Raw genomic sequence first — 20,434 nt, forward strand, 5'->3', positions numbered from 1 at the left:
AATTCGGTTAAATTATAAATTATTAAAACAGTAAGATCAAAATTACATTAAAATACAACATTCCGTTTCACCGACTGGTGGACAGGTGTAATTTTTCACGAGATTTTATTCAACCAATCAGAAGATTGGTGCACAGGCTGCAATGTAATTTATTGTTTTTTGAACTTTAAATATTTGTAGACTTTTTCACTAAGTATTGTCTTCTAAAATGTGTATGAAACAGATTTTATACAAAAATTAAATAATTGGGCTGCTCAGGGCGTTTTATTTTAGTAGTTTAAGAAGATCATTTGAAGATAATGTTATAATAAAATAAATAAATAAAATGTATTTAAACTCCTTCAGTATTTCAGTAAGCGCTCATATTATTATTAGGTTTGTAGATATTTACCTGTACAATTAATTATAGCCATATACTTACTACTAGAAGAAAAATAATAAGTTATAAAAAAATAATAATTGGTGAAATACTCGTAATGTTATTATTAAACATTGATATTTTTCTTTTTCATGTATGTAATCATGTATTACAAATACATGAATTGTAGGCAACCTACAATGCATGTAAAAGGAGATGAAGAAGCCAATGGCGTCAGTTGTTCCGCATTTGGAGACAGTACAACTGTGAATTTGAATATTTTTCATTGCTGGAAGCCATCAACAGACTATTTACTTTAGTGTATTTCAATTATCATTATTGATTTCTGCTTGAGTTTTTGCTAGGTTACATGTTAAGAACCGTTTGTGTGGCGAACACTCACTCAACAAAAGTAACTCGCGGCGAATGGATTGGAATTGTGCATGCGCTGCAACTAAAGAGCGCCGTTATTCGAGGTTACACTAGCTTCTACAACAGCGGGGTACGAAAATTACTAAAAAGGTTAAAAAAAAGTGAAGTTTTTACGACGGAACTTGAAAAAATAAACTATTGATACGTGTTTCTAAAGGTCAAGGAAACTCTCTGTATAAATATGACCCGCCCTAAAAGTTACACCATGTATAGTTCAATTTTATTACGCGATCAAAAAATTAAAAAAAAAACATTTGTTTATTTTTCAATTACCAACAAAACCAATTTGAATTTTTTTTAACTTCAACACTGCAACTTCTAAACCGTTGACAATCGGACACGAGTTTTAAGGCAAACATTTTTGACGCTCTATATTGCTCTGATGATCCTTTAACACAAACTATGAATCACCCCGTATAATTTTAAATCCGGTAGTTATTAAAATAATTCTAGATTATACGTGAAAAAAAAACATTTCAGAAAGAAATTGAACAACTTTTTTTACTATTATGATGCCATACGCAAAGTGGGAAATGCCTCTGAGATTCATATTTCAGCAGGACAATGATCCTAAGCTACCTCGCAGCTTGTGAAATATTGGTTTCGTGGCAATAATGTACGAGTTTTGGATTGGCCATCACAGTCACCTGACTTAAATCCCATTGAGAACTTGTGGGAAGAAGTAGAAAGGAGGATAAGGACAGAAACATTCAGAAACAAAGAAGCTTTACAAAATAAAATAATTAAAATTTGGCAAAGTATACCAGAAAACATTATCCAAAAGATGATCTTGTCCATGCCCAGGTGTGCAAAAGTTATTGCAAATAATGGTTATGCAATTAACTATTAATAATTAAATCTTAAGTTGGGATTATTTAGATATTGTTAACAGATTTGTCAGATTTTTTTGTGAATTAAATAATGTTGCTTAACAATAATAATACCTAATACATTGACGTATAATTTTTTTCTGTTTATTATGGGCGACAATTACATTTAAGATTTACGAACCATTCGTATAAAAGTTTATTTCTTGTCATCCCCCGATTTTAAATTGATAAAAAAATGAAAAATGCAAAACTGGTAGTTTGTTGCTTTACTTTTGTCCAATAGTGTATGTTAAAATAAATATTCAAGTTTTTGGCATTAATTAAAAACAAATCGATAAATAATTTGAGAATACAGAATTTGATTTCGCATTGCAAAAAAAATATATCTCAATAATACGAAAATGACTGCATTTTTTCGAAGCACACAATCCTCCTTAATTAACTATGACGTCCCTTCTTCGTCAATGCCTTAGTAACTCGGGTATATTCGGAAATTTTTAGTTGCTAGATTTGGATGCTGTTTTCAGAACGATTTAAAAAATGGTCAAGGTAACGAAGACTGAAAATATTTCAATGATAATCGAAATACGCTACTCAAGTATGGTATCAAAAGTGAGAAGCACTGCACAAGAAACATTTGTAAGTTTGTAGTTTAAAATAAAAATCTATTTTAAAATAGTCTCCAACATTTCCAGTATTTGTAAGTTTTCTTGGTTGTTGATAGTTTTGTACTTATTATCAGCTTTCCACAAAATTATTTGTTTCTCGATTTGAATTAAGCTCATAATTATTTTGTATTCTGCATACTTTGATTCTTATAATAATAATAATACATAATGTGCTTCGTTATTAATTAAATTAACATTGATAATTGATAAAAAAACACTTCTATCAATATTATATACTACTGACATACAACTATTGTTAAAATAATAAGCTAATATTTCTGTCAATAACAAAACTGATATATACTATAGACAATATATGTAAATTCAGGCGATAATTTATGAATAATAATTACTTGCAATTTATAAAAACCGCAATAGTATCATTTACTTATTTTAAAAATTATATAATGCTATAATTTATACGTATTAAATGTTGTTTATGCACACCGTGCTTAAAAGCTTTGTTTCAATTTGTGTTTTCAGGAAGTAGTCTCAGTTTTAAGACCTATGGATTGAATTTATTTCCAAGATAAAAAATGTAAAAGAGTACAATATACATACATAAACTCTTTAAAATTTAAATCGAAAATTTTTCTATTTAAATTTTCATTTTTTGAGGTTCAGCCTTTCTAATTTCTAACATAATTTCAGTTTTGAAAAATCAAGTACGTGGGTTTAAAAAAAAACTATTTTTTATTGAGTAAAGTGCCTTTTATGAGGCAAATACGACCAGTTATTAAGAAAAGTTGTTTAGAATCAACAGCTAAAGAAACCTTTAAAAGTGTCGAATTTAGTCCATCATGTACACAATAAATTTCACTGAATACGAGATATTCGCTAAAAACTTGATGACTGCAAAAAATTGATCTCGCCTCAAGTCTACAAAATTGCAATTTTTTAAAATCGTATAAAACTTTTTTGGCACATAATTTCTGGATTACAATTTTCTGGAAGTTAAAACTGTATATACCTTCTGTGGCTGTTATTAAAATGGTATCAATTATTAGTTTTGAAAACTTCACGGAATTAAATTAATCAAATCAACAACGAAAATCAACGTATACGAAACTTCATGCAATTTATCATGGATGATATTGTTTGGTATTACCTCCAAACAATATTATAATACAAATGCTTTTGTACTTAGTAGAGTTCTATTGAAAAAAACTTATCATATCCCTGCAGCCCCCATAATCTTGTAACGACGCACGCTTTTTCTCTTCTATGCTCTTTATAGCGTAAACAGTAATATTTAGATGAAATTCACCAAGATTATACCAACATAATTTGAATATGTGACTTAAATATTTTGCAAGGTAGATTACTTCAATTCAAGCAATGAGATAATTCAAATACGTCAATTTTTATTTTTAAAAGAACGTTCTGCGAGATATTTGATTTACATATGACGTTATTTGTTTTTTATTTTTATCTCATATCTGACCATTTATTCTACATATACATTACGTAAAATCAAGCCCTGTACCTATTTTTAACAAAATTCGTTAATTTTGATATTTACATAAAAAAATCAAAAAAGCTCCTCCTATATTTAGTTTTGTTTACAATTTTATGTTTTATTCATTTAATTTCTCTGAATTAATGTTGGAAAAAGTGGGAAATTTACAATTTTGATCACTGTTTCTTAGACGTTCCACTGTAAGAGAAGAAACACAACATGGCAGCTGTCGATACTACAACTGATCGCAATAAGGGTATTGTTCCGCGCAATATTCGGCTTTTTTAGGCACTTATAACTTTTTGCGGACAATGTTAAAATTGCAAAAACTTTCTGATGAAGTCAAAAATAATAATTTTCAAAAAATTGTAGCAGGCATATGATCTACAATATTAACGACATTATAGTTTTTAAATAAGGACGTTTTTAGAATTACTATTAAACTTCGAAACTGAAACCGTATCTGAACTCTAAATTTTGTAGGATAAACTGTTTTCATTTTTATATATTTTCTTAATTATTTTATATTACTTTTTAATATTAATGCTATATTATGTGTGAACATATTTACATTAATAAACCGAGCCCAATTCTGTCCACATCCCCGAAATCTTTGATCATTTTTAATCCAACGTGAACTAGTGCGACAATAAAATAAATATTTCAATTAAACGTAAAAACCAAAAGATAGAGCATCTAGCACATTCTGTTTACATCTGTCACAAATGACAAAAGTTATACAAATTTGGTTTTCTTGTACACATTTTGTCAGATCTCACTCAGTAAAAGCTTCCTAATATTTACGTAGTATACAGAAGTAGTTTAGGTATTGGTGATAATGGTAATGACAAAGGCAGAAGTATGCTATATAATTTGTATGAAGATATATTATAGCATCTTTGACGTACCATCTAAAAAGATACTAAATTAAATAACCCATCTTCCTATTTCATATAAAATCTAGAGTACAAGAGTTATGTAGAACATCGGGCAACACTGCATAGCTGATCTACGTTCTGCATAAATTAACTGTATAGTGATGACGGCTATTCTCAACTAGTTTTCTATTACTCCAGTCGAATTAGATCATAAAACTTGAAAAATGTGAAAAAATTATTAGTAGACATTTTATTGCACTTTATGACGGAGAGGGATATCTAGAAAGGTAATATCAAAAAAGTAACTTGAACGAAGTGACGCTAAGTTGGCAAATTGCAAATAAGTTGCAAAATTACGTGTTTTTTCATTTTTTTTTACTGTCCATGAAAATCTTGGCGACCTATCGGAATATTTGTTATTTCATGTTGTAGGCAATTACATTACCTACAATTTAAGGTACTTGAAGTCACTTTTCACCTATTTGTAAACTGTAAAATAAAGGTCGAACGCGGAAAAAATAGTTTTCGAAAATTGCTCATTATTATTGCAAAAAGTTATGGATGTTGATGAAATTTATGGACAAGACGGTCAATACAAAGACCAACATGTGTGCCAAATGTCGATTCGATTGACCGTGAAACTGTTGCTCCAACTATTAGTTAATTAATTTCGTTCGTTTTTTTTTGCAACGAATTGTTTATTTACCAAACGTTAGTTTTAGAAGTTAATACCGTAGATATGAGTTCTAATTGATACACAGAAACGTATCCAAAAAGAAAAATTTGAAAAAGTTGAAATTAAGTTGCCATTTACAACTAACAAAGTAGCCATGCAAAACAGCGTTATAAACAAACTGTCTCAGGGTCAGGCAAAAGCCGCTCTTTTTGCATTAAATAGAGGTTATTTTTATGGTAATTTTAAGAAAAGAGAAATCACCTACGCCTTTTTATCCCCTTTTTATTACGGTAACTGTTATATAAATAATTATTGATTTGTATTTTTTCCGTCCCGTTGAAATTGTTAAAAGACATATTCTTCAATAAAGCAAGAAAATTTAAATATGAGAAAAAAATATTTATTGCAGTCAGAAGTAGAATTTATATGGATATTTTTAATTTATAAATATTCAATGTTTAATTTGCGACGGATTAATACCGGCAATGTATACATTTTATGACGGCATTGTACTCTTCTCGACGAGATACCTTATATAAAAAAAATCATCAAATTTGATCGAGTGGTTTTCGAGATAGAGACTGAACCGAATTTGAAATGTTAAAGGCAAAAATATCGCGTGCCACGAGGGCGGCGTTCACGCGCATGTGTGGGCCCGGCGCTCCTTCTCGCGCGTGTAGGCCGTTCATTAGCCTTAACTTTTACTACTACTAGCGCGTTTATTACATGAACTATCAATGTAAAACTTTTTGAAAACAAAAGTTTAATCCTTACAATGCAATTAAAGTATCTAAATTCCCGGTCCAATACGTCCAATAGTTAAATAACAATTAGTTATAGAAAGAAGTTATATTGGAAACAAAGTGAGGTGATATTCTTTTTTTTAATTACGGCTTTTGCCCGACCTTGAGACAAATTGTTTATGACGCTGTTTTGCACGGCCTACTTTGTTAGTTGTAAAGGGCAATTAATTTCAACTTTCTGAAAATTTTCTTTTTCGATACGTTTCTATGGATCAATTACAACCTATAGGTATTTACGATATTAACTTCTAAAATTAACGTTTTGTAATTAAACAATTATAGTTGCAAAAAACAGATGAAGTGAATTAACAAATAGCTGGAGCAACATTTTCACAGTCAATTGAATCGGCATTTGGTGCACATGTTGGTCATTGGATTGACCACCTTTCCAAAAATTTCATCAACATCTTGCTTTTTGCAATAATAATGCGCAATTTTCGAAAACTAATTTTTCTAAGTTCGTCCTATATTTTACAGTTAACAAATAACTTACTTGCAATTTGCCAACTTAACGTCACTTCTTTCGAGTTACTTTTTTAATATTATCATTCTACATACCCTTCCCCCTCATAAAGTACAATAAAATGTCTACAAATAATTTTTCAGATTTTTCAGGTTTTATGATTTAATTCGACTAGAGTATTAATGAAATTAAGTCACGTTACTCTAGTCTAGATGATGACGTAAATAACTTTAATTACTTACTAAATATGACAGTACAAGATATACACGTCATAGTTATGGTTGTAAGTAAAATTCCTGACGAGACACATGCTAAGAGGACATTAAATTTGTCATTTCAGATGTGTAAGGTTCTTAAAAATTGTCATCTAATTTCTCATTAGATATGTTGATGGAAAATATGCCACTGAAGTGATTAGTCTTAATAAAATAAGGAGCACTCCAAAAGAAATTGCTGCATTTTTTAAATTGCCGCATCAGAAATACTGTACGTACCACTGTTTCAACCGCTCCTCTGCGACGGGTGCAGATATTACCTTCATCAAAAGACATGGCAGTTGGGACTACTTGTGATGGAGAAAAAGTACATTGAAGATTTTATGAAGAATAAAATTCATATTTCAAATATGATATCTTCGAAGCTGATTGAAATTTCTGATTCAGTTGCTTCGTCAGCATGATAATCAAAAATAGTTCTTGTACCATAAATGGAACTTCAGAAAAAGATATAGTTCTAAGAAGCCTCCAAGACTGGAACTTGATCCACTGTAATATATTCGGAACATCATTTTGTAATTTTTAAACAAAAGAAAATAATAGTGGTTGATTAGTTAAAGTTGTAAAATTTGTTCAGTTGAGACAAATAACGTTCAAAAAATAAGTAGCATATTATTGAAGTAACTTATCCAATTAAATTAATAAGTAACATCTGTATGGAAACAAGTTTTTTGTTGTAAAACAAAAAAATCTTTTTCATTCCAAATAAACATAGTATCTTTAGACACTTAAGAGCGAAATTAAATTGTCAACATATGGTTTCGCAAAATGAATTTTTTAAATTTTGCAAGTGCAAAAAAAATTGAGACGAGCCGTAAAATAAGTTGCGAGAAAATGATTATGGTTTATTAGAATCGCAATATTCCACAGTCCACAGTAAAATCTCAAAAATTCGAACAAATAAACTGCGAGCTGCATTAACTGTAAATAAGAAAATTATATATAATTTATTATCCGATATCAAGGTTTTTTACAATGTGAATAATATTACAACCAATTTTTAAAAAGAAACCCGACGATGTACCCCTGATTGAGAGTCTAAGCGAAAATCATAGAGTTAATAGATACCTGGCAAATCGCTCCTTGTCCTGAATATTGTCTTCTTCCATTCTGGCGTACTTGCTCCCACTTGGGTCGTCTTCATCTGACCTGAAACGGGAAAAAACTAAATAAAGTTGAAAATTGGGTAGGTACAAGTTTGGTCTCATGGTGGGATTACTTTCAGGTAGGTACTAAATACATTAAAGAAAAAAAATTGACCGCGCACCAGACGTGTGGATCATCAACATAAAATAAAGTGAGCAATGATTATAAATAAGATTTATGTCATTGTATCATTGTGAAACACGTAAATTGTTATATGCATCCTTGCCATCGGTTCCACAATCTGAATGGGATCAGTTGTAGATCGCATCATCAGGTACGTTTCTACCCTTGTTTCAGCGAAACTTCGCGGCGCGGCAGTGATAAAATATCTTATCTGGAGAGAACGGCCGTTTACCATCTACTGACGTACTATTTGCATAATTAAATAATCTACTTCCAAGCTGGTCCGACATGATAGCTTCCACTCGGAATTGTATTTATTCTAGTAGGTATGAAATGTTTTATAATAGTAAATATACTATATCCAATGATAGGTTACATGCAATCAGTATGAAGATTAAATCAAAACATAAATTGAGTCTTCTTGTTTTCGCCATATTTTTTATACGTGTTATGCACTGTTTAATACTTATTAGTTGCGTTTATTTATTTATTTATTTATTTATTATTAATATTTATTTTAAATGTTTTTATATACCTACAAGTATGTATAATTGTATATACTGAATTACATTATTGTTTATATTTTTTTAGTAAAAGAAAGTATTTATTGTTCGTTATTTAAGTTTCTCATGCACTTGAAATAACAAGTGTTGAATGCCGTTTTGTTGGACAAACTGATAAAGCTGTGATGCTGACCGAAGAACATAATTTATTACTCTTTGCTTTTTTATTAATTTTATAAAAACAATAAAAAATCAAACATTTAAAAGAAGGGAGCAGGTTAAATAGGTATTTTTAGAACTCAATATTTTCCTTTACTTTCTAAGATTCTTTTCTATTCCAAATTATGTCTGTGTTTTGTGTTCCACCTGAATAGAATGTTAATAATTTTATAGTTTTTTAGTCAGTATAGTATGAATTGTTTGCTGTTTTTTAGCACTAACTATGTTCGACATAATTACACACAGTTATGTATCAAAGGACAACTAAAATCGTAAAAGAAATCGTTCGATTACAGGGAAATCGGCGACTAAACCGAAAGTTATGCAGCTCGCGTAGCTGACTGACGGCGACAATGACTAGCGGACAGCTCTACGACTGTGACGCCTCTACTTAGGTTCTCTCATTAACATACTGAATTTTTTTTTGCTGCGTAAGTTTTCAATGTGCGTGCCTGATAAAAATATAGTACGACACCATTACGCCAGACGAAAAGTTCCACTTATGTTTAAAAACATATATTCCGCGCGTTTTTTGTTCTGCCTTGTATTATAATGGCATTTTTTGTTACAAAAGTTATTTTTTTTTAATTGCCAGTGTTGCGAGAAACAACTACTCCGCGGGCTATATGCCCCGACCGTCAATGAATTATTCTCGCAACACCTAGTGCCACAGCTAGGATCGTTCGTCAGCTTAACCCACCAGGCGCACAGACCGGTTTCGAACTTATTAGTCTTCGTCAGTGTGTCACAGGTGAGACAACGATGAACGGTCCAGCCGTATCCTCACGACAAAGAGGTACATTGTACACGGAGCGCAAATGGCTCCATCTGGATTATTAGTCGGTTGTCTCACCTATGACACACTGATGAGGACTAATAAGTCCGAAACCAGTCTATGCCTGGTGGGTTAAACTGACAAACGATCCTAGCTGTTGCACTAGGTGTTGCGAGTATAATTCAATGTCGGTCGGGGCATATAGCTCGCAGAGTAGTTGTTTCTCGCAACATTGGCAATTAAAAATATTGTGTTTCGCCCTCTGTGGGTGGCAATCGTGCAACAAAGTACCTGGCAATATAGCAGGTCGCTTCCTACTGTAGCCATTTGAATGGCACAGTTGGGAGTCAGCACGACAAATGGAGCCATTTGCCCTCCGTGTACAGAAAAGTTAATTATTCTGTTAAACTTTCTGTTCCTATTTTTTAAAAGTTCAAATAAAATGTTATAAATATAAAGTGTGTTTTGTTCTGAGGTCCCAGATGAAATCGTACATTCCAGCTGCGTACTTTGTTTTCACGTGATATGAAGGAAAATTACGGAAGCGTTGAACAGGCGTGGTAATGATTTTACTAATTCCCAATAAAAAGTCGTTAGGTACTACAGTAATAAGTCAGCATTAACTTCATGACGAAAATTTTAAATAGCACACCTAATGGCAAGTATCTCAGTACCTCAATTTACAGTTTCTAATCTATTCTAACTGCATGTTTCCTAAATCTCCCGCTCTCAACTCCCTTTATTCTTTAATGGACAAAAATTGAGAAACATGGTTCAACAACGATCATCAACAGCGACATCGTTTGAAGTAAAAGGTTGTAGGCTCCATAGGTCCAGACCTAGGGGCGCCACTCAGCGGGGGGCACCTCTCGAGTCTCGAGTACTGTACATAATCTATTGTCTCATTTTATTATTTTTTTGTTATTCCTATAGAGTGATATGATTTATTTCTTTTAACTAGGCTTGGTGAAGCGCGGAGTTTAACAGGACCGTAGTCCTGTTAAAATATTAATATGTTTACAGAAAATATGTTGCAACATAGTACTATTACCAAAGAACAAGGCTAAGTAGAGGATAAAATACCTTTATAAATTTAAGATAACACGTAGAAATGACACCCGATAAACCTTAATGTTGAGATAAGGCTTCCGTGGCATAACGGAAGGAGTTTAAAACAAATTACTACGTTCTTTTCTAAGTTTTCTGTAGTGAAACGGCGACGTTTATCACTTAATATTAACTTGTATAGAGAAAATAACCGTTCAACGTTTACTGTTGACAACGGTCAATATGAGAAATTATCGAGGCATGAACAACATATTAATATTTTGTTTTGTTTGTAGGCTTCCGTGGCTGTCGTTAATGATTGAATGATTTCCGGGCTGGTTGTCGGTTTATAACATTTGACGATTCGAGAGACATATCGCTCTCTTCTTCAGAAGTTACTCTGAAACTGGAGATCTACTAGTCCTATCACTATTTATATTTGACGTGGTCACTGGTTCATGATGTTCCGGTGGGTGACCTCGTACGCGTTGTTGACGTTCCAGTGGATTGCTTTCACGGGTGACTCTCTTCCATATACCTGGCAGATCCACGCCACTATCCCTGTTGAAGTTGTTCGGATTTCTGTAAATTTCTAAAGCTTCTCTGTATAGTCGAGGCCATAATCTTCTCTCTCTCTCACCACCATGTTGGCTTCACTCAGATCCACCGTGTGTCCTGTGTCCGCCCTATGCTCTGCTACTGCCGATTTTTCCAGTCGTTATTTTTGAGTTGACTTTTGTGTTATAACTGTTTCAGGAAGCAGAAGTTTGCTTAATGGAATATTGCCTGAAAGAAGTCTGTTAAGTTCATAGAAAAATACAGTCTTCAGCGCTGACTCTTCAAATGTCTTGACACTTTAGTTTTGTCATAAGAATTTATAATGCGTTCACACACAGTACAAAACAGGTCATTTCCTTTAATATATATGTCTCTGTAACCTTCAGAATCACTCTCAAACCACATTTAAAATAATTCCCGAACCACTAGAGCGATTTGCTTCAAAATAAAATGCAGCATACTACGCATTGCTGACATTGCACCATCCAAGTTTGAACCGAATCGTAAGGCCCGTTGCGCCGTTATGCGGGGTAACGTGGATTTTCGGCGTTTTCAGCCGTTCCACCCATACGATTTCGGCCGAACCCTCCAACCACCGTACAGCACTTCACCGTGGTCATCATTGCCAAATTCGAGACGAGTAGCGATGCGAAACGGAAATGGATTTCACTTTTTCCATAATTCCTCCTAATACGTCCGCACGATCTTGCTCGAACCATCAAACCACGGCTCTACCCCATGCCGTGCATACACTCCGCAAATATGGTGAAGATCCATTCAGTCATAAGCTCACCGTAAGGCATCCCGCAAAGACGGAAAATTTTCTACAGTTTTCAGTTTCCGTCTTTGGCAACAAAATTCCGATTCGATTCCCATGTTCGACAGCCAAATCCGCATCCGAGACCAACTTTGACCGAAAATCGGAAAATCTACATTTTCCGAAAATAATGCCAGTTGGGCCAATGGATGATCTCATGACGATACTTTGGAAAATCGATCGACTTTCGGAAAAAATCCAGAGACACCAGAGGGGAAGGTGTTCCACAGCGACGGACGTTTTTTGTGTACCACTTTGCCGGACACAACGAAAGCGCCCCGACAAATGCATGGAGATTGGAGAACTTTCCGAAAAGCGGTTGAACATCACCTGAAGCCATTTGTAGTTAATTAACCGAACAACATAGTTCCGGCCAGTGTGAGACACAACTCGATTTCCAAACGCTCACACGTCCTACCGCTCTTAAAGCCATTACATTATGTATATTTTACTGAATAAAGCCCTTTTGAACCATATTTTCATTTTTAGTGCCGAAAAACCCCTAGCACCAAAAATTCACATTTTTCGAGCCAAGCACTCCCAGTCTCGCTTCCCGAAATCCCGTCGCGGTAGTTCTAGCCCGACGAATACCTCCTTCGAGGTACAGAGCCAAGCGGTCTCAGTCTCGCTTTCCGAGACCCCGTCGCGATTGTCCTAGCCCGAAGACTTCTATCGAAGTACCGAGCCCAAGCGCTCCTACTCGCTTCACGAGACATCCGTCGAAGCCGTCCTCACCCGACAAAGACCTCTGCCTGAGATACCACAGAGCCCAAGCTCTCCACACTATCGCTTTACGAGAGACCGTCGAGGCTGACTACCTCCGACGAAGACCCTACCTGAAGTGTCACCGGCTCCATCGAGACCCGTGTATCGAGGCAGAGGTAACCACGAGACCTACATATCGAGGCAACCCTTCCTCGTCCAGACCTCCAACGAGGCAACTCGTCGAGGCAGCCCTTCCTCGATACCATACCCAAGCGAAATCATCGTTCGAGACAGTACTCGCCCGACGACATCCTCCATCGAGATCCAAGGCACTCAAGGACCAGCTACGTTGCTACTTGAGCATCGTAGCCCACAAAATTCAAAGCGACAACGCTTCCAGGTTCCCTCGAGAGACCTACCATTGTTAGAATCAGTGCTAACGAAAACAAACAATGAAAAACACTAACATTGACCTCAGCACAGGGTAAGATGAAGCACGCATTACGCGTTTAGGTCCACAGATCCGGGGGTCACTCAAGCCGAGTCGGTCACTTTCCGAGACTTTAACGTACGCGTAGACGACGAGGCGACTCATCGACGCCACCAGATGGGAGTCGGGGAAGACGAACCGCGAAATGGCGCCCGACGTGGGGCTCGAACTCCGTGGGAGGTTCCAGCGATCTCCTATGCCCCACGCCACGGTAACATGGACCGGCCAGCCAACCCCGACGAAGAGGTGTGTTTACGACACTATGATGCTCTAATTTTGCATCGGCCGTTCCGGTCGCGCAGGCCGATATAAAATAATATAATAACTTAATCTAAATTACGAAGTGTAAGTAGATTGTTCACTAATTTAATTATAAAGCTGTAAATAATCTAGATTATGTACTGATAAAATCTGTTATTAAAATTCAATTTTTCGCCAAGACCGCTTAAAACTTCTTAAGTTGTGATGAATTATTAAAAAATTTTGTTCAATCAACCGGATCAGTGCTGCCACCAGCAACAAAAAAGTTCATATAAGGTCTCATTTTGAAGCTTGATCTCAGAACTTCAAAAATTCGTGTGCACGTTTGCAAAAATTAAGATGGCGTCATCAATTTTTGGGTTATAAACCCAAAAATTTATGATACATGACCAAGAATTTCAATCTCAGAGTTGAAACGAATTAAAAATAGCAACCGGAATTATTGATCAAGAACACGATATAAAACATTTCAAATCACAAAATGACGGATCCAACCCCGATGTAAATGTCTTTAAAAACACCAGAATCGTATGGCTATGAATTGGCAGTGATTATCAAGGCCTGATGGAATTTAAATCTCGAAATGGCGGACCCAATATGGCGGAATAAGGGCTAAAACTCGCATCAAGTGTTCTTATATACATCGGATCACTCTGAAAATAGATTAACTATGTATTCAAGATAGTATGCTAAAAATATGTTATGATAGATTCAAAATTATAGAATGGAGTATCCAAGATGGCGCATTTATTAGCGGAATTCGCATCAGTTGCCTTTAAGACACCGGATCCCGTTGAAAAAAGACATTGACGGGGGTTCTTAAGATTGCTTCTTACAAATCTAGCATGACAATCCTGTCCCAGAATGACCGATGTAAGATGGCAGATACAATATGGCGGATATATGATAGACATTCTCATTAAATACCTTTCAGATCTTTGGTTCGCTTTAAAAAGAATTGACGGGTGCGTTTTTAAAATCGCTTAATGTAAATCTGAAATAAATGATTTTAAATTACAGAATGGCGTATCTAAAATGGCGGACTTGCAATACACATTAAATTCAAGATATTTTAATTTTAATTAGATTTCGGAATGCTCGTTTTCAGGAGTAATGCAAATGTAACACATTACGAAATTAAAATCAAACAGTGGCAGTCAACAGTAATTCATTACATGGCTTTTTGTAGTTCTTAGTTCAAGTTTAAAAAACCTAAAAACAACCATTTTACGTAAAAAAATTTTAACATATGCATCAACCATAGTTAAGATGGTTTTTGGCGTCTCGGGAGATACGTAGCTTGCATTTCATTATTTTTATACGAAAAATATATTTCATAGAGTTCATGTACTGGCAAATACATCCCTAAAGTTTTTTGTGATAAAGTTTGAGGGGCAAATAACATTTAACAATTCTAAGAAATAATCATTAAACTCATTTTAGCTACTATTAGCTGACTCCCTAATAGAAACGTTGGTGAATAAGGCTGTTATTTTAACTATTTAATGTCATCAATACATAATCAATATTCTCAAGCCAACCTGTTGTAATTTATTACCCGTTACTTCTTTGGGTTTCCACGCCATTTGAATAATAACTTCGATAAGCCTTCGATCATATCCGAGAAAGCTAAGGTAAACTTACGTAAACAAACAAACTTTGTCTTCATTGTAATTATTAAATGCTTGTACTTAAATTCCATAATACTTAACACAGGAGCATAAAAGACCCATAGCCATTCCGAAATAATTTTTTAATTAATTTGATATTAGGTATATTTTCAATGCTGAATTTGAGTTTTTTTCAAATTAGTATCATTTTGTAATCTGTTATTGACCGAAACATCGAAAAATTCTTGAGAGTTGAATGACCTCCGACCGTAATCGATTCATGTTTCAAGCGTGAATGTCGCCTCATCATCTGATGTTTATTATATTACTTTCCATCTTTTAGTATTTGTAGCCAACAAGGATTCAAGTTCACAGAGAAATTTGAACCACATCTTCCATCGTTTAACAAAATTATCGCGGTCTCTTTTAATTTTATTCCAATGGTATTATTGTTCTCCAAAATTTGCCCGAACCGGTAATATAATTATATTACCAATCTATTCTGTTACTGGACTTACGGATGTATTGTATTTATTTTAAATGACGAAATCTTGCTCGAATACGGAACATGGAAAATGCAGTAAAATTTTGACATTAGAAGTTCCCATCTGAATTCAATGGCTTTTAATGAATTAATTATCATTTATTAATTAGTTTTTGACTTAGTAATAGGAATCTACATGTGCCAAGCCATCTTACATGTGAAATGAGGTAATTATTTTTTCTACAAAATAATTGAAACATCACATTTACGACCTTGTGGATTTATAATAATAATGTCTGAATGGCATTCTTCGATATTTAAAAAATGAAAAAAGTAGTAAAATTTTGTTTGACAAGTAGAAATTTTTATAATGATTGACATTTGCACAATCGTGTGACGGACGCAATGAATTACACTGAATAGAAATATGAGAATATTTACTAACCAGTATCCTTATACAAGGTATAATCGGTATAATCGAGGGTATAATCTAGAACCCAAATGGTGTCGATTTAACCAAATTTGCTTCAACGAAGAATGTCGCAAAAAAAGTTACAGTGTGTTAAAGTTTATTTTTTTATTACTTGTTTTCTCCTTAACTCAGACCCCAGTTAACCGATTTGAGCAAAATTTGCTGAAGCTTAGTTTCTCGTCATGAAGTATGCAGTGATTATGTTCCCATTAGGCTAAATCATATAGGGCGTTCATTTTACTGCAACCCTTTGTGAATATTCTTCTATCACTTTTTTATACGTTTAAATTTTTACACGCAGCTATCAGAAATAGATAGAGTAGAGAATTTTATTGTACACAAAAATTGTATATCTATTAAAAGTCGAAATTATGCTCGGTTACGAAGATATTACAGAAAATATTTATTAAGACATACCCCATAATTTTGGAAATAACCGTATCCATAATAAACATAATAAATAACATAATAAACTGGAAGGTGGCGGTACTAAAGAGTCTACTAATTTATAATAAATGTTCTACGTGTCCCCCATTCTCTTCGACATATTTCCTTAAATGTTTTATGAAACTATTGAGAATAGGAAACGAATTAGACGTTCGCCTAACTTGTCGTACGGCGTCTTTTATTCTATACCAAAAGTTCTTCTCCCGTATTAGGTGATGTAAACAATTCCTTTCAAATTACTCTCAAAAGTAAAAGTCTAACGGATTAAAGTCTGGACATCGAGAAGACCAAGGAAAGTCACTACCTCGAGCAATCCACCGGTTTGGAAATATTTGATTTAAATGATCTCTCACCAAATGGCTGTAATGAGCCGGTGCACCATCGTGCATTAACCACATTTGTCATCTAGTATAAATGAAGTGCCCCAGGAAGTTCTGGACGAAGGAATTCCAAATAATTTTGGCCGTTGCAGGTAGAGCGATAGACCCCAAACTAAAATTTCCTATAATCCCGCACCAGACAACTGAAAATTCGTGTTGGAAGTAATGCTCCTTTATTCCCTGTGGATTTTCTTCGCTTCACACGGGTAAAAACATCTTCATTATGTAAAGGCCGAGAAATGTATGATCCCTGTTATGTAACTGAAGAAATCGTTAGCAAAATGTTAATCTCAGCGGGAGGTCTGGTTCAAGCAAATTTTGTACAGGGTAAAAATGGAAACATGGTAACTGCTGCGTAAATGGTAAATTTTGCTCAAATCGGTTAACAGGGTTCTGAGTTAAGGAGAAAACAAGAAACAAAAAAGAAACTAACACCCTGTAATTTTTTTTTATTACATTTTTCGTTGAATCGTTTGGTTAAATCGACACCATTTGGGTTCTACATTATACCCTTGAAGTATGTAGCATTCTTCAGGTGACACCCTGTACAATAATAATAATAAGCTGATTAAAAAGTGTGTTACCCGAATTTACCTGTTTGTGACAAAAAAAAAACAAATGCATGTTTTTTTCTCAATGGTCCATGTACTTTCAGTATGAACTAATACAAAAATATACAGGGTGTATTTGTGCCCTGAGGCGCTACAAAATACATGGTAAAAGAAGTTGTTCCTATATAACCACAAATTTTGACCCTGAAGTTTTTTAAGTAGTGCCTAAATTACTCCACTCATATTATTACAGTACCTACAGTTCATTATGATATACTATATATGCGCTTTTACAATTCGATTTTTTTCATGGGATATTTAGTTAAACAAAAACGAACGTTCGCTGATCCCTAACAAAATGTGCAGTTAAAAAGAAAAAAGCAAGTTGTATCTGCTAACGTACCCATCATTTTTAAAGCGAAACCACAAACTTTTTTCCAAGGAAAATACCTTCGATTTAATTAATATGCGGCAAGAGTGACCACACTCATAAATACACCATAGAACAATACGTTTACAACTGATATTCCTTACTAGTTTTAAGCAGTTTCGAGCGTAAATAGGGTTTATGTGAAGAAACGGATGTTCGTCCACCTTTTAACACCTACACATTTTATTTAGAAAAAAAATTGCATTTTACCAATTGGATAGATATTGCCCAAAATTATTTATTTGAACAAACCCTTACGCCACAAATATAGTACTGCCTCGTAAAACAAATCGTTACAGATGAGGTAAATTCCTTTGATGACGTTATCATCATTCGGAATGTGATGTCATTGACATTTTCAACCATCCATATACATATACAAGTATGTAGTCTACTTTCACTCGAGTTGTATTCATAGCTTTATATTTGATAGTACGGTCAGTGTCAGAATAGGTCATGCAAATTAAACTCAAAAATATACAATCGAATCGTTCGTGATAATATTCAGGAAATCGTCAGAAAAGAATAACCTCTTTTTGTTAACTAGTTAACTCGATTCTTGTGAATCTTCCTGTGCGTCATTTCCTTTTATTCTAGTGTAATAACAGTATGGTACCTCCAGACTTTAAGTCGATAAAACTGGTCAAACCCAAGAGCCTACGGCCACTGCTTTCTGAGATACGAGATCTTAAAGTTTAAAAAAGTAAAGCAATTATTTTAATATATCTGAAGATGTTGACCTAGACCAGCGGTATTCAAACTGTGCTCTGCGGAACCCTGGGGTTCCCCACAACCTCTCTGGGGGTTCCGCGACTGGGTAAAAATTCAAAATTTTGAAATTAACAATATCGATACTACAAAATAAAAAATATATATATTCTTAAAACTAGTATGTATAAATATATTATATAATGAGTAAACAATGTGTTCGAAATTTTTTTTAGGAGTAGGGTTCCTCAAAAAATCGAAATGTTGGCAGGGTTCCGCAAATCGTAAAAGTGTGAAGACCACTGACTTAGACCGATAACACGTAAACTAATAATGTTTCTAATTAAAGAGAAAAAAATCACTGACGATGACGGCGATGCTAAGAAACATTGTCAACAAGAACGTCTACATTTTGCAGATGTCAAGAGACACCAAATTCACTTTGCTTCAAGGCTCTCGGCATGCGTGTTTGTTATGTGACGTAGGCCTAAGAAGGAATAATTTATTCCGAAAGCTCAAGTAATAAATAAGAGTACATATTGGCTTTGACTGCATACCCGACTATACTTTAAGATTTTGTTCTTTAACTTTAACTAACAGTCGTCTAACATTTTCGCAATACAGGGTGTCTGGAAAAGTTGGTACAAAATTTAAGGGGGTGAAGGTAGAGCTAAAAATAATAAAAAAAGTTCCTATAAACATTGATCCTCCGAAGCACCGTTACTGAGATATGGCCCTCCAAAGGGGTCTTATCATTTGGATATTTTTTAAAATAACTTTCTTTCTGATTAGATAACGGAATAAAAATTGTATGTAATAATTATACCATAAGGGTCTTTAACTACCATAAGTTTCATCAAAACCGGTTATAAATAAGGATAGTTTTTAACTACTCTTAACAGAAATTTTTCGATTTTTTTTTATTCCTTTGAATTATCAAGCAAATAATATTATTTTTTAATGAATTAGACTTTTTTGAAGAAAAAATTTATCTACTTTTTTCGAAGTCTGTGTAGTTTAATCAGAAATAATTATTTTTTAAATAATGTATGGCTCAGAACAGTAACATTTTTTAAAACATTTTTACATAGTCTTTACATAGTCTTTTTACATCTTTCATAGTGACAGTTTCATTGTAATGATAATAATGATTGTCACTTTCGAGTGCTATGATTTAAATTCTTATGTTTCTTTATTTCCTTAGTTGTGATCTTTGTGCTCAACTTTGCATTTCATTCGATTTTTTTACAACCATGTACTATCATGCTTTTACTAACATACACTAATGTCTTCATATATCCCCAAACAAAAAAATCTAAAGGTTCAAATCAGGCGATCTTGGAGGCCATAAAACAGGTCCGGCCCTTCCTACCCATCTATGTGGAAAAGTTTGGTGTAAATGCTCTCTAACGGTCATGGAAAAATTAGCTGGAGCACCATCATGCTGGAACCACATTTGTTGCCTCTGATTCAAAGGAATGTCTTCCAAAAACTCATACAGTGTGTTCTGCAGAAAGTTGAGGTAAGCAGCGCCTGTTAATCGGTTTGGTAAAACAACAGGACCTAGAAACCTGTCACCTACAATACCCATCCAAATGTTTAATGAAAAACGTGCCTGATGTCCAGATTCTATTAGAGCATGAGGATTTTCGTCGGCCCAAATATGCGTATTGTGAAAATTAAACACTCCATTTCTTGTGAACCCGGCCTCATCAGTAAAAAGAATGTTTGCAAGAAAACGAGGGTCTTCAGCATCATGACGTAGAAACCAGCGGCAAAAAACCAAACGTGCTTGATGATCATTTATTGGATTTAAGGCCTGTACTCGTTGCACATGGTATGGATAAAGCAGTTGCTCGTGAAGGA

At 34.1% G+C, this 20,434-nt stretch overlaps 1 protein-coding gene across 5 annotated transcripts in view; it reads right to left on the minus strand.

The window, feature by feature from the left end:
* LOC108912677 (aryl hydrocarbon receptor nuclear translocator homolog) overlaps nt 1-20,434 on the minus strand; it is a 182,073-nt gene that overhangs the window by 79,337 nt on the left and 82,302 nt on the right. For all 5 annotated transcript variants that reach the window (XM_018717994.2, XM_018717995.2, XM_018717992.1 and 2 more), the window contains one exon: nt 7,911-7,991. In XM_018717994.2, the coding sequence (XP_018573510.1) occupies nt 7,911-7,991 (81 nt within the window). The remainder of the gene's footprint in view (nt 1-7,910; nt 7,992-20,434) is intronic.

The sequence above is a fragment of the Anoplophora glabripennis genome, unplaced genomic scaffold (genome assembly GCF_000390285.2).
Source record: "Anoplophora glabripennis isolate ALB-LARVAE unplaced genomic scaffold, Agla_2.0 scaffold584, whole genome shotgun sequence".
Taxonomy (NCBI): domain Eukaryota; kingdom Metazoa; phylum Arthropoda; class Insecta; order Coleoptera; family Cerambycidae; genus Anoplophora; species Anoplophora glabripennis.